Source organism: Geotrypetes seraphini, chromosome 6 (assembly GCF_902459505.1).
Source record: "Geotrypetes seraphini chromosome 6, aGeoSer1.1, whole genome shotgun sequence".
In the NCBI taxonomy this organism is placed as follows: domain Eukaryota; kingdom Metazoa; phylum Chordata; class Amphibia; order Gymnophiona; family Dermophiidae; genus Geotrypetes; species Geotrypetes seraphini.
The window spans coordinates 238,443,929-238,458,993 of record NC_047089.1 but is presented as its reverse complement, the minus strand read 5'-3'; the positions used below and the strand labels follow the sequence as shown (position 1 = coordinate 238,458,993).

At 43.4% G+C, this 15,065-nt stretch overlaps 1 protein-coding gene across 1 annotated transcript in view; it reads left to right on the top strand.

The window, feature by feature from the left end:
- PTCHD1 (patched domain containing 1) overlaps positions 1-15,065 on the top strand; it is a 103,318-nt gene that overhangs the window by 48,073 nt on the left and 40,180 nt on the right. Inside the window, exon 2 of the mRNA XM_033947395.1 lies at positions 1,346-2,006. Coding sequence (XP_033803286.1) covers positions 1,346-2,006 — 661 coding nt within the window. The remainder of the gene's footprint in view (positions 1-1,345; positions 2,007-15,065) is intronic.

Sequence of the window (15,065 nt, the reverse complement as noted above, 5' to 3'; positions counted from 1 at the left end):
CACCATTTATATAATTCCCCCTAAGCTTCAGGGTCTACATTTTGAAAGGCTATTCAAGACTGAGAACATACACAGAGCCCTCTTTCATAAAGTCAGTGGTGGGAAATTACCCACAGTGATGTAGTAAGGGTGAGCGGCACGCAGGGTGGTGGCACCCCTCCTTCCCCCCCCCACACACGCCTGCCCCTACCCTTTCAATGTACCTTTTTAACTTCTCTGGCATGAGCAGCATGCCTACATCGGTGTCGGCTCTCCATTTGATATCATTTCCTAGGCATGGGTCCTGGAAGTGATGTCAGAAAGAATGCCGACGCCATGTGGGCAGCAACCTCAAACTGGGGAAGTAAAAAAGGTATGGGGAAGGCAAGGGGCACGCACACAGCAAGGAGAGGAGCGGGGGTGTGGAGAGGCGGAGGGTGCCATGCCCTTAGCAAGATGGCACCCACTGATTACCCACTCTACAATTCTGAAAGTGCTTACATATCAGCAGGCTTTGGAGAGCCTTCAGGAGGGGAAATATTGTGCTCTGTGATTTTAGTAACTCTACTGTGCATTGAAAGAAGCATATGTATGTGTGCATCTACATTTACTAGATAGACCCTTTTGGGGAAAAATACACCTGCTACTAAGAAATGGAAAAGCATGGTGCTTGCCATATTTTCCCTTTCCCTTCTATTTTCCCTTTTATTGGAAACTTACAGCATCATCTCTGAAACACTCATTTGTTCTTTGGTGGCTCTGTAATCATAAAAAGCAGCATTGGCCAAGCCTTTAAGTCTGTCATCGCACTGTAACTTTGGTGGTTGAGTATTTGTTGATATTGTCTTTTAGAGAATTAGTTTGGAAACATTCTGTATATTATAGATGCACTATAACTGATATGTCTTCGGGTGGAAGGTAACATCTTGGATCTGACATCAAGTCATGAAGGCCATACTTTGTAGGTTGTTCTTTCTCGATGTTGTAATTTATGTGCGAAGCTCTTAAGCAGAAGACATCATTGTCCATTTACAAACGGTTTTGTTAGTGTCTCAATGAGCGCATATTAAGTTAGTTGCATGCATGAAAAAGTACTGAGATGTTAATAATATTAAGGATACTGGACTTATGTCAATCTATGATTCACCATTTCATGCTGCCCTTAAAAACAATAGCCTTCCCCTCATTCCCTCTTTTGCTGTTCCATGCAGATGGTTGATTTATTGAACTTGGTTAAATGAAGATGATTTTATCATGCCTTCCAAGATAACAAAAATGTTACTGACTTGTCCAGTGTCATTGAGGAGCCAGGAAATGTCTCATGTATGTCTGTGATTTGTTTTTGTTTTTTCTCTTTCCCTTGTAGTTACACTCTGCTGTGACCAGGATTCAAGTACAAAGGCCTGGTTTCAATTACACTTTTGCCCATATCTGCATTTTGAATAACGATAAGACTTGTGTAGTGGATGATATAGTGCACATTCTGGAGGAATTAAAGACTGCACGCTCCTTAAATCGAACCAATTTTATACTCACATATCCCATCACACAGTTAAAGGATGGCAGGGAAGTATACAATGGTCACCAGCTTGGTGGTGTCACTGTTCACAGCAAAGACCGGGTCAAATCCGCCGAAGCCATTCAGATCACCTACTACCTTCAGGCCATCAACCCTCTGAATGATTTGATAGCAGAGAAGTGGGAGTCCATCTTCTGTGAGACAGTGGAACGTTTCCAGAGATTGAACAGGGAAGTCAAAATGTATTCCTTTACCTCTTCTTCATTAGGGGAGGATTTTCAGAAGACCAGCAGAGTGTCCGAACAATATCTGATCACGAGCCTCATCCTCGTGGTTATGCTGGCCGTACTCTGCTGTTCCATGCAGGACTGTGTCCGCAGCAAACCTTGGCTTGGCATCCTTGGAGTGGTGACAGTGAGCTTGGCCACACTGACAGCGGCTGGGATTGTCAATTTGACTGGCGGAAAATACAACTCCACCTTCCTGGGAATTCCTTTTATAATGCTAGGTAACAATCCAATTTTTAATTTACTTGTTTATTTAAAGCTATTTAGTGAGTTACTTAAATAGCAAAGAGAAGGAAATTGGCACTCCGACAGGCCTTAAGTAAGTGCCAGTGTTTATTTGCAACATTTTTTTTAATATATCAAATTGAGAATTCCTATTATGCATCACAAGACAGTGCCTGTAATAGGCTTATTTATAGTTATAACTAGTAGACTTTCAACACATGTGTATTCAATTTTAGTATTATTTATAATGGAGGCAATTTTATAGGGACATGAGCATGTAGAAGAGTGATGTGACTACTCAAGCTGCCAGGGGTATATAGGTATAAAAAGTAAGCAAACAAGAAACATACCCCCTCAATCTACGACAGGTTGTATTTAAATTTATAGAAAATTGCCATTCATACAGGCAGTGGAGTATTAAGGGGGTAAGGGAAGGCGGTCTGTCCCGGGCGCCATCTTGATAAGGGTACGGCACTTGTCCTCCTCTCTGTCCCCCGCTCTTTCCCTGCCCCCCTTACTGCCATGCACCCCCGCTGCTTCCCTTCCCCCGTACCTCTGTAACGTTCCTTATCGCGAGCAGTAACCCCCAACCTGCCATCACGCCTGTGTTGGCTCTTCATCTGATGTCACTTTCTGGACCTGTGTCTAGGAAGTGACGTCAAAGGGAGAGCCCAAACAGGCGCAATGGCAGGTTGGGGGCTGCTGTTCATGCCAAGAATGTTACAGAGGTACGGGGAAGGGAAGTAGTGCATGCATATGGCGGGGGGGGGGGGGCGGGAAGGAGCATATAGGAGAGGGGGGTAGAGAAGAGGGCAGGGGAGGGGTGCCACTGCCCCGGGCACCTCTCACCCTCGCTATGCCACTGCATACAGGTAAGCGAACACTCATATCTAAATGTAACTGCTATTCTATAATTACAAGCTAAAATGGCATAACAGGAGGTATTTAAAAGGGAGAGTCATGGGTGTGGATGATGTTTACATGGACTATGTAAATGCTGCATTTAGGCATGCCCATATGCACCAGCCATAGAACTGGTATAAAAGTGTACGCTTGCATTTAGTCACACTGAAGCCAATTTACACTAGTATTCTTTAAGAATATTTATATGTGTTTTCATAGAATAGGCTCACTACCTGTATTATTAGGGCACCTAAATTTATTTATTTGATTTCTCAGCCTGTCCTCCCAAAGGAGCTCAGAACAGGTTACAAATTGGGTACTCAAGCACTTTCCCTATCTGTCCTGGTGGACTTACAATCTATCTGGGGCAGTGGAGGATTAAGTGACTTGCCAAGGGTCACAAGGAGCAGTGTGGGGTTTGAACCCATAACCTTAGGGTGCTGAGGTTGCAGCTCTAACCACTATGTCACACTCTCCTCCAATGCAGTATCAGAAGTGAGCCAACTAAAGAACAGTCAAACCATTGTGACATCACTGATGAGGTTGGGCATTGGTGGAATGAGGCATTATGACATCAGTGAAAGGGTTTGGGACTTGTATACCGTCTTTTTGTAGTTTTACAATCACACTCAAAGTGATTTACATTGTCATAAGCACCTTCAGAGCGATGGGCTCTGAGCTACCTGTGAGAGGAATTTGGCTTCTGTGGGCTACTATGAGCTGCACAGAGATTTTTGGGAGGCCAGAAAGATAACACTGCACAATCAGAGGCTTTTCAAAAAGTTTATTCATGAGACACAAAAACCAAAATGTTCAGCTTGGTTACCACAAAAGAAAACCAAGCAAAAACAAGATTCAAACAGTGTCAGAATGTTCCACAACATACGAGTGCCTCAGCAGGCACAGAAAAAAAAAACCCTTTAAACAGTCTTTCATATTGTTAGTACTTGTGATGTCCTGTACAACTTCGCTTTCCAGTACTTGAGCTTCACTGGTCTCACTCCTTTCCCAGCATGAGTGAGCTTATCTAAGTCCTGGCTTCCAGCAGCCATTGAGTTTTCCCCTCTGGGCTAATCAGTGCTGAGCAAACAAACAGGTGATTGGAAAGCTTATGGTCTGGTCCTCACAGCCAGCAGATAAAAAAAAGTTTTTTAAAGTCACATTAAAAAAACAACAACATGAAAACAAACACACTCCTTTCAGGAATTACCAGCAGCAGGGAAACTGAAAAAAGGTAAGTCTGTTCCAGGCTTAGACCTCTAGCTTTCTTAAAACAAACAAACAAACTTCATAAATCTACAAGCACACTTGCCTTAGTGCTCCAACACACTTCCATTGATTGCTCTGCTGCTTCCAGCTGTTCATATGGTGCAGTCTCCATGGCCTGGTCCCACTGGCTCTCGGATTCTGGCAGTCCCTCACCAGCCTCTACCAATTCCATGGCCTCTGACCTCTCCTGCTCATTTAGAACCTTCAGCCCTGAGCTCTGTATGTATCTCAAATGTCTGGCATTCCTTTCCCTTCTCCTCCTCAAGCTGCTCTGCCTTCCTGTGTAAAAAGACACAGCCATGCCCCAAACCTTCAGGTCTCCCTCCCACTCTGTAATTGCAGGGAATAGCTCTAGGTCAGCGGTCTCAAACACGTGGCCCACGGGCCACATGTGGCTCTCCAAGGTTTTTTTGTGGCCCGCGGTCTGGACTGGATCATTCCCTTCCTTTTGGAGCAGCAGCGGGTCTGGCCAGTTCGTTCCGTTCAAAGCTGCGGGTTGGCGGCTCCTTGCGCTATTCACTCCTGCATCGGAAGCCTCTCTGACATCACAACATCAGAGAGGCTTCAGACGCAGGCGCGGATCTCGCAAGGAGCCGCCACCCGCGGCTTTGAATGGAATGAGCCGGCCAGACACGCTGCTGCTCCAGTGGCGTACCAAGGGGGGGGGGGGCGGTCCGCACAACTGGTCACTCTCCACTGTTCTTCCTAGAGTGCGGCTCGCGGCTCATCTAGAGCAGGGGTGCCCAACTGCTTCCCTTCCCTTCTCACCGCCGGCACCATGCTCTTTGATCTCCCTGCTTCTCTCGCCGCCCGACCTCAATTCTGACGTCGAGAGGACGTTCTGGATAGCCAATCGCTGCTTGGCTGCCCGGAACGTCCTTTCCGACGTTAGAATTGACGTCGGGCAGCGAGAGTTGGTCGGCCCCGTGGAGATCTCGGCCTGTTCCTGATGGCGCCAGCAGCAGCAGCAGCCTATTCCCCGGCGGCGGTGGCATGGGGGAGGGCAGGAAAGAAGGAAGAAAGAAAGAAGGGGGGCAGGGAGCCAGAAGGAAAAAAGAAAGAAGGGGGGGACAGGGAGCCAGAAGGAAAAAAGAAAGAAGGGGGGGGGACAAAGAGCCAGAAACAAAAGCAAAAAATGGGACAAGGAATCAGAGAAAGACAGACATAGAAAAAGAAAGAAAAAGTTGGGGGAGGGAATGAGGTCTGGAGGAGAGGAAGCATACAGGAGGCTGAAAGAAGAGAAGAAATATTGGATGCACAGTCAGAAGAATAAAGTGCAACCAGAGACTGATGAAATTACCAAACAAAGGTAGGAAAATGATTTTATTTTCAATTTAGTAATAGAAATGTGCCAGTTTTGAGAAAGAAAAGATATTAAACTTTAAATGCGAGTGCTGCAGAAAAAAATAGAGTACTTGGAGGGCCGCAGAAAAAATAGTTAATGTCTTATTAAAGAAATGACAATTTTGCATAAGGTAAAACTGTTAAAGGAAAGTTTTATAAACTATAAAGAGTTTAACCTCATGCAAAATTGTCATTTCTTTAATAAGACATTAACTATTTTTTTCTGCGGCCCTCCAAGTACCTACAAATCCAAAATGTGGCCCCGCAAAGGGTTTGAGTTTGAGACCACTGCTCTAGGTTAATGATGTGTGCTAGGAAGTGCAGGCTGCTCACCACTCAAGCTCCCTCTAGAGGAATCAGCGGGAATATCCTCAAACCTATCTGCATGAGGTTTAAACTGTGCTGTGTTTTGCCTCTCTTGATCCAGTGTGTGCACTACTTTGGGGACATCTCTAGCAGACATAGGTTGCAACATACAGATACTTCAAGCATTTTCCCTATCTGTACTGTTGGGCTCACTATCTATCTAATGTACCTGGGGCAGTGGAGGATCAAGTAACTTGCCGAGGGTCACAGGGAGCAACATGGGGTTTGAACCCACAACCTCAGGGTGCTGAGGGTGTAGCTATAACCACTATGTCACATTCTCCCAGTTATGAAATTGCCTCCATAGTATTACTTTTACATAAAATGTGCATAGGCATTCACGGGGGTTACAGAAAAGACTGTGGGGCAAGGATTGCTACTTATACAGTACATGTACTTCATAAAATATCTCATTTGAACCTATCCTTACTTGTATATACTTGAACATGATTAAAACTGCCTCTGTGTAACTTTGTGCAGGACCTTTCAAGGAGGCAATTTAAGATAGGCATAGAGAATAACACGGGGACATAATTTGTCCCCAACCCTGAGGGAAACCATCTCCGTGTCATTCTTTAAGGAGAGAGTATGAATGGGCACAACGTCTGACCCTCAAGCCTTGCATTAAATAATGCTTGTGTAGAAGAATTGAGGTTGAGATAGATGCTAAAGAATGACACAGGATGGTATCCCATGTGGTAGAGCCTGATTCTATAATTATAAATGGCACCACTCTGCTAGGCCTTGAGCATGCTCAGATGCTCAAGGCCTAGCAGAAGAGGAGGCCGATCTTCGGGCACCAAGCACAGGACATGCCGGTGCCGGTGCCCAGATGAGGGTAAGAAGCGTCGGGGGGATGCCGGATCATGGCAGGGGGTGCCCAATCGCGTCGGGGGGGTGCTGGATCATGGCAAGGGGGGTGCCCAATCGCGTCGGGGGGGGGGGGTGCTGGATCGCATCGGGGGGGGGGGTGCCGGATTGCGGGGGGGCGCTTGTAAATCGAGCCATGCTCGGTTTCCGAGGCACCGAATTTGCAAATGCTTTGCTCGTCTTGCAAAACACTCGCAAACTGGTGCACTCGTAAACCGAGGTACCACTGTACATAATTTGATAAAAGCACATTTTTTTAAGATTGACAAATGGCGGGGGCACTAGATTGCACCGCACAGCATGGTCGCATAAATCTTAAGCTCCAGCCGTGACACAAATGGAAGACTCAATATCATCATTTCTATTTTTCCTAAATCGTACGTAAATAGTGCTGTGTGAAAGCACAACTTTATGGCATCTACAAAATCAGTGTCACACCGTAATACTGACCCTGCTTCGCCAGCAAAAACAGCTTCAAAAACTGAAGACAACACGGCCTGCTCCATTATTGAAGAAATGCGCACCATGCGCACAATGATGGAGGATATGAAGCGTGACATCGAAGACATCAAAACGTAGCTTACCACTTCTAGAGTCAAGCTAACTAATTTAAATCAGCGCGTGGAGAGAGCGAAGAGAAAAATATCTGTAAATACCGAGAACATAAGCACTCTTAGGAGACAAGTTAAAAGGATCGAGCTGCTGGAAATTGATCTGGAGGATGCTAACAATCGGGCATGCCGTAGTAATTTTAGGATCCTTGGGCCACCAGAAGCACATGAAGGCCGTGATATGCCCAAGTTCTTGGCATCTATGCTCCCAAAGTTACTGGGTATTGACTTCGCTCATCATTTTGAAATTGAAAGAGTGCACAGTGTACCTGCACAGCTTACACCCAATGAAAAATATCCACGTGCCAAAGTGGTTAAACTTCTATGCTATACCCAAGTCATCGAGATAATGCAGAAAGCCCGACTGAATTCCCCGATTAAATATGAGGGCCATACTCTACTATTTGTGCCAGATTTAAGCAAGCAGACAGCCAAGACACGAAAGCAGCTCTTGGAATATCATCCGAAACTGAAGTCCTTGGGCGCAAAGTTTGGGATGTTATATCCCGCAAAAATGAGGGTCACTTATAACAACTGCACAAAGGACTTCATCAGACCCATGGAGCTTGCTGATTATTTAGAAAAATTGTCACCCACCAAGATTGACAGCACTTGATAAGTATTGATCTATGTCTATGCTTTACTATGTCTTCATAAGTGATAATCACTGACACTATTTGCTAAATCAGATAATTGTTGTTATGGGCACTGTTTCTTGTGACTGTTATTATTCCATACAATTTATGATGATTACATGTTTCACTTAGGATCTCACGCTGTGATGTTTGAGATGAGCACCACCTTTGGGCTATCTGACCTGTGATACATTTTTGTATTGTATAATGAGTTTTTATTTAAATCTTGTTTCTGCTATCAGACGACAGTTCCCTCACTTCTTTATATTAATATGCCTTCTGTGGCGCAGTGGTTAAAGCTACAGGCTCAGCACCCTGGGGTTGTGAGTTCAAACCCACGCAAGTCACTTAATCTCCCCATTGCCCCAGGTACATTAGATAGATTATGAGCCCACCAGGATTGACAGGTAAAAATGCTTGGGTACCTGAATAATCTCATGTAAACCGTTCTGAGCTCTCAGGGAAGAACGGTATAGAAAATTGAATAAAAATAAAATGATATCTTTGATATCCTGTTTCCTATAGTTGGATGTCTTTAACTTGCTTAACCTTAAGGTCGTAATAATGTAGTCAAGAGAAGGAAAATCCTTAATTATGTCATTGATTTGCATGCTGACATAATTTTATTGCAGGAGACACATTTGAATGCGCATGAATCTGCTAAGGTTTCTCTTCCCTGGGCACTGCCTGTCATTTCCTCACACTCTATTGATGGAAAAAATGGTGTCTTAATGATTGTCAGGAAGCATTTCCTCACACTCTATTGATGGAAAAAATGGTGTCTTAATGATTGTCAGGAAGCATTCTGATACCACTATCCTTTCACAATATAATGACACGCAGGGACGCCAGATACTAGTAGTATTGGAAATAGCAGGAAGCAAACTGTTGGTCATGAACATATATGGACCTAATATTGACAATGTTACATTTTATAATGTCATTGCTGATCAATTAAATGCCCATCCAGATATTCCATGCATACTAGGGGGTGATTTTAACCTTGTGCAGGATCCACTTAAAGATAGGAAATCCTCTTACACTTATAAAAAAAAATCTAAAATATGGTTTCAGTTGCAAGATATAATTTTCAATTTCAGCTAATAGACCCATGGAGAACCACACATATAGATTCTAGGAATTATACTTTTTATTCAGCACCACACAATTTCTATTCCCAAATTGACTTTTTTCTTGTTAGTCAGCAACTTGTTCAATATGTTCATGCTGCTGGCATAAGAACATAAGAAGTTGCCTTCACCGGGGTCAGACCAGAGGTCCATCGTGCCCAGCCGTCCGCACCCGCGGAGGCCCATCAGGTCCATGACCTGTCAAGTGTTCCCTGCCCTTAAAAAACTATCCTTACTTCTATCCGTATCCCTCAATCCCCTTATCCTTCAGGAATTTATCCAAACCTTTTTTGAATCCCTGTAGTGTCTTCTGCCCTACCACAACCTCCGGGAGTGCGTTCCATGTGTCCACCACTCTCTGGGTGAAGAAGAACTTCCTGGCATTGGTTCTAAACCTATCCCCTTTCAGTTTCTCCGAGTGCCCCCTTGTACTTGTTGTTCCCCACAGTCTGAAGAATCTGTCCCTGTCTACCTTATCTATGCCTTTCAGGATCTTGAAAGTTAGTATCATGTCTCCTCTAAGTCTCCTCTTTTCCAGGGAGAACAGCCCCAGCTGTTCCAGCCTGTCGGCATACGAAAGGTTTTCCATACCTCTTATTATTTTCGTCGCTCTTCTCTGGACCCCCTCAAGCATTGCCATGTCCTTCTTGAGGTACGGCGACCAATACTGGAAACAGTACTCCAGATACGGGCGCACCATTGCACGATACAGTGGCATGATGACTTCCTTTGTCCTGGTCGTGATACCCTTCTTGATGATACCCAGCATTCTGTTTGCTTTCTTTGAGGCTGTCGCGCATTGTGCCGATGCTTTCATTGTTGTATCCACCAGCACACCCAGGTATCTTTCAAGGGTACTTACCTCTAGCAATGTTCCCCCCATTGTATAGCCGAACATTGGGTTCTTTTTCCCAACATGCATGACCTTGCATTTCTCTATATTAAAACGCATCTGCCACTTTTTGGCCCACTCTTCCAGTTTCGTTAGGTCCCTTTGCAGGTCTTCACAGTCTTCCGTGGTTCTAACCCTGCTGCAGAGTTTGGTGTCATCTGCAAATTTGATAACCTCACATTTCGTCCCTGTCTCCAGATCGTTTATAAATATTTTGAACAGGAGCGGTCCCAACACCGACCCCTGCGGAACTCCGCTCGTGACCCGTTGCCAGTCTGAGTATTTGCCCTTCACTCCAACCCTCTGTTTTCTGCCCGCCAACCAGTGTTTAATCCATCAGTATACATCCCTCTCCACTCCGTGGTTCCACAGCTTCTTAAGCAGCAGTTCGTGGGGTACCTTGTCGAAAGCTTTTTGGAAGTCGAGGTAAATGGTGTCTACGGGTTCCCCTTTGTCTATCTGGCTGTTTATTCCCTCAAAGAAGTGTAGTAAGTTTGTGAGGCAAGACCTTCCCTTGCAGAAGCCATGTTGGCTCACCCTCAGCTGCCCATTTTTTCTATGTGCTCGCAGATGCTGTCCTTAATCAGTGCTTCCATCATCTTACCCGGAACCGAAGTCAAGCTCACCGGCCTGTAGTTTCCCGGGTCACCTCTTGATCCTTTCTTAAAGATAGGCGTGACATAAAGGAAGTCTCTGTGTCCGATCACGCTACTGTATTACTAACTTTGCATAACATAGGAAAACACTCTCCACGCACACAGTGCAGTTTAAACAACTGTTTGTTGCAGGATGAGGACTTCAAATCACATGTTGAGAAAGCTATCTGTGAATACTTTACATTAAACAAATCTGATAACACCAATTATCAAGTACTATGGGACGCTTTTAAAGCCTACATAAGAGGTATCATTATCTCTTATGCTGCTTTCAGGAAAAAGAAACTTACATCAGAGTTGCGTGCCATGGAAAATGAAATTAAATCCTTAGAAGTATTACATAGTACTAATATTTCTAACATGCAAATCCTACAACAATTGAGAGCCTTGAAATATAAATACAACACCATGATCAGCTCTTCGGCTGCTAATCAACTTTTCACCCAATCCAACAATTGGTGAAGCAAATAGCTGCGGTCATGGCTTGGCAAACTATCTGAAGGGCAAAAGAGACAAAACAAACATCTCAGCTATCCAAACGGAGGATAATGTAGTTCTCACAGATCATATTGATATATTGGATCAACTTCAGATTTACAACCAAATCTATTCCACGAGTATCGGCCTCTCTGCTGACCCTAGTAAGTTTTTGACTGACCCACCTCACCCACAACTGACTGATGTGGATAATGGTCTTCTAAACAAGCAATAATCTATGGATGAGCTGGAATTGGCTATAGGATCCATGGCAAAGGCGAAAGCACCTGGACCGTATGGCTTTACAACAGAGTTTTATCACACCTTTCATGCCCTATTATTCACTTATATGATGTCCTTCTTCAACTACCTCATTGAGTCAGGTGATGTATTGGGCACTTTTACAGAGGCAATGATTATTGTACTGCCTAAACCCAACAAAGATCCCATGAAAATACAAAATTACAGGCCCTTATCACTCATTAATGATGATGCAAAGATACTTGCAAAAGTTCTAGCTGCAAGACTACAACATACTCTACCATGATTCATCTCGCCGGAACAAAATGGATTCATGGCAGGACGACTGGCCTGTGACAACTCCCGGATATTCATGAACGTGATTGACTATGCGAACAACATCAATCTTCCTATAATAGCCATGGCCTTAGATGCGGAAAAGGCCTTTAATCACATAGAATGGCTCTTTCTTTCCCAGGTAATGAAGTGGTTCGGATTTCAATCAGAATTTCTAGCTATGGTTAAGGTCTTGTACTCACAACTCAGCACATGGATCTTCATTAATGGCCTCTACTCTAGTTCCTTCCATCCCACCAGAGGCACAAGACAGGGGTGCCCATTATCCCCACTATTGTTTAATATTGCTTTAGAACCCCTGCTTGTCGTGTTCAGAACTCATCAACATATTACTGGAGTTCGTTGTGGTGGAATTGAGATACGGATCACGGCTTATGCTGACGATGTATTGTTATATGTGACACCTGACTCTATAACTCTGATACTGAATACAATTTCCGACTATTAAGTTGTATCAGGATATAAACTTAATCAATCCAAGACTGAAACTGTGCCACTGAACTGCCCTGGGATTTCAAGTGATATTACAATGCTTGGACTCCAGTGGAACAGTGGTAAACTCAAATATTTGGGCGCTTACTTTGGCCCCACCATTGCTGCCACTGTCGAATATAACACAAAATACATCATGGAGTCGATTTGTAAGCACACTAACATGGTGGGGTAGACTAAGTATTATAGAAATGATGGTGGTTCCTGTTGTGAAAGGTATGGAAAATTTGAGCTACAAAGAACGACTAGGAAGACTGGGACTGTTCACCCTCGAAAAGAGGAGACTGCGAGGGGATATGATTGAGACTTTTAAAATACTGAAAGGATTCGACAAAATAGAGCAAGAATCATCATTATTCACATTATCAAATGTGAAACGGACAAGAGGTCATGGACTAAAGCTGTGGGGCAGCAGGCTCAGGACAAATGTCAGGAAATTCTGTTTCACACAGCGGGTGGTGGATGCTTGGAATGCTCTCCCGGAGGAGGTGGTGACGGAGACTACCATTCTGGGTTTCAAGGGTAAGTTGGATGTATACCTCCTTGCAAAACACATTGATGGATACGGGTGACCAGGGTCTCCATCTGGGAGCACCTGGCTTGGCCTCCGCGTGTGCGGGTCGCCGGAATAGATGGACCTAGTGTCTGATCCGGCGAAGGCATTTCTTATGTTCTTATGTTATGTTCTTACGTGCTCAGCATGCTGCCAGTATACCTATCAAAATCTTCCTATAAAAAAAATTGACTCTCTGCTTATTAAATTCCTTTGGAATAACTCAACTCCGCGTAGATGTTAGATGGTGGTGTTAAGTTCCCCAGCTTTTATGATTATCACACTGCATTTATAATACGTCACGGATCGCTATGGATGTCTGCTCAAATAGAAAGAGGATCGCCTCCTTGGTTACTTTTTGAAAAATCCACTATGAATAACATTGACCTACGCTCAGCTGCTTTCATGAGCGACACAACCACATCCAGGTACAGAGAACTGACTCACTCCACCAAGCTGGCAATCAGGGAGATGGATAAACTGGCTGAAGTAAGATGGGGAGAGTCCACTCGAATCTGCATTTGGAACAATTCCAAGATTCTTTTACAAGGGAAACAGGTAAATTGGAGTATCTGGCAAAAAGCAGGCATATAGTCATTAGGCCAACTTTATGCAAATAAAGGGTGGCTTACCTTTCAACAACTCCAAGAAGCATACCACCTTCCAAACTCACAACAGTTTAATTGGCTACAACTACGTCACTCAATTACAGCTCTCATTAATGTCCCCTCGTTACAGGATGAGAAACCTACCATTGCAACACTAAAGATCAGATCAAACTGAAGAGGAAAGGTAGGGCTGCTGCATGGTACAAACATGTCATTCAGTTGAAATCTACTGGATCGATCACTGTAAAGGATATTTGGATTAGAGATACTGGAAAACACACTGATACGGAAGATTGGAGAAAAATTTGGCGTGAAATGACATACTCTTTGCATTCAGCTGCAATCTCCCAATCTGCCTACTTTCTACTGAATAGGGCCTTCTGGACTCCTTATAAACTTGCCAAATTACCAAATACTGATTCAAACTGTTGTTCATGCAAACTGGAAGTAGGCACACTAGATCACATGATTTTCCAATGACCCCCGATAAAACATTATTGGACAAAAGTATGATCCACAATTAGTTCCATCCTTAATATTGAAGAAGATATCTCTTTAGCCATTATAATTTTTGGTCAATTGGTTTATCCTTGAAAATCAGCACTGAATCCGGAAAACTGCTCCGATGCCTACTACTCATAACACTCAAAACCATCTTGGTCAATTGGAAAAATAGTCACAATCTATCCTACAATTCATGGTGGAATTGCTTATGTATGACTACTAAGTATGAACGTTCATATGCAAGAAACGTGGTCATGTTCATACTTATAATAAAATATGGTCTCCTCTAACTGAATACTGCACATTACCTTAGTTTTGCTACTTGACTGCTAGTATGTTAATGCTTCTTTTAGGCACATTATCATTTTATTATTAGCATCTTGGGAACTGTTGTCTGCTCTGTTCTGTTCTGTTTTGTATGATATAACTAATCAATATGAGCTGTACACTCATTGTTGACACAACTTGTTGTAAAGAATATATATTTTTATCTGTTTTTTTCAAAATAAAAAATATTGAACTAAAAAGATTGACAAATGTCGTTATACAAATTTATCAAACAAGTAAGTTTTCAATGATCTTCTAAAAGCCTGGTAAGAAGGAGAAGTCAAAATCAAGCTATTTAAACTCTTATTCCATTTCCCTGCTTGGAAAGATAAAGTCCTATCAAGAAATCTTTTATATATACAGCCTTTTAATGATGAGAAAGAAAACATCTTTCACCCAAACTCACTTAACTGGAAGTTGAAATCTGATCAGAAGGTGAGAAATATGCTCAAATATAACACTTGTAACATTCACCAAATTCCTCAGATCCCATTTCCAATTTTTTAATGGTCATCCATTTTAGAAAAATATAGAAATAGGATCTATAAGGAATTTTGATGAATGTTACAAGTATGAAGTTTGAGAACTTTAGTCTTCTTTATAAAATAGGCATCTCCCGACCTAAGCAACCTGTTTAATGTCAACAGCTGCTCAGTTGGAAAACAGTATCCACCATAATAAAACCCTTAGCCCACATGCGCACCTCAAACTCCGTGCTCCGTGGCTCCATGGTAGCGTGCCGCACATGCGCAATGCCTGCCTCAGCTGATTTCCTGCCCTGATCTCCGACGCCAGATGACTTCCTACCTTCTGACTACGCT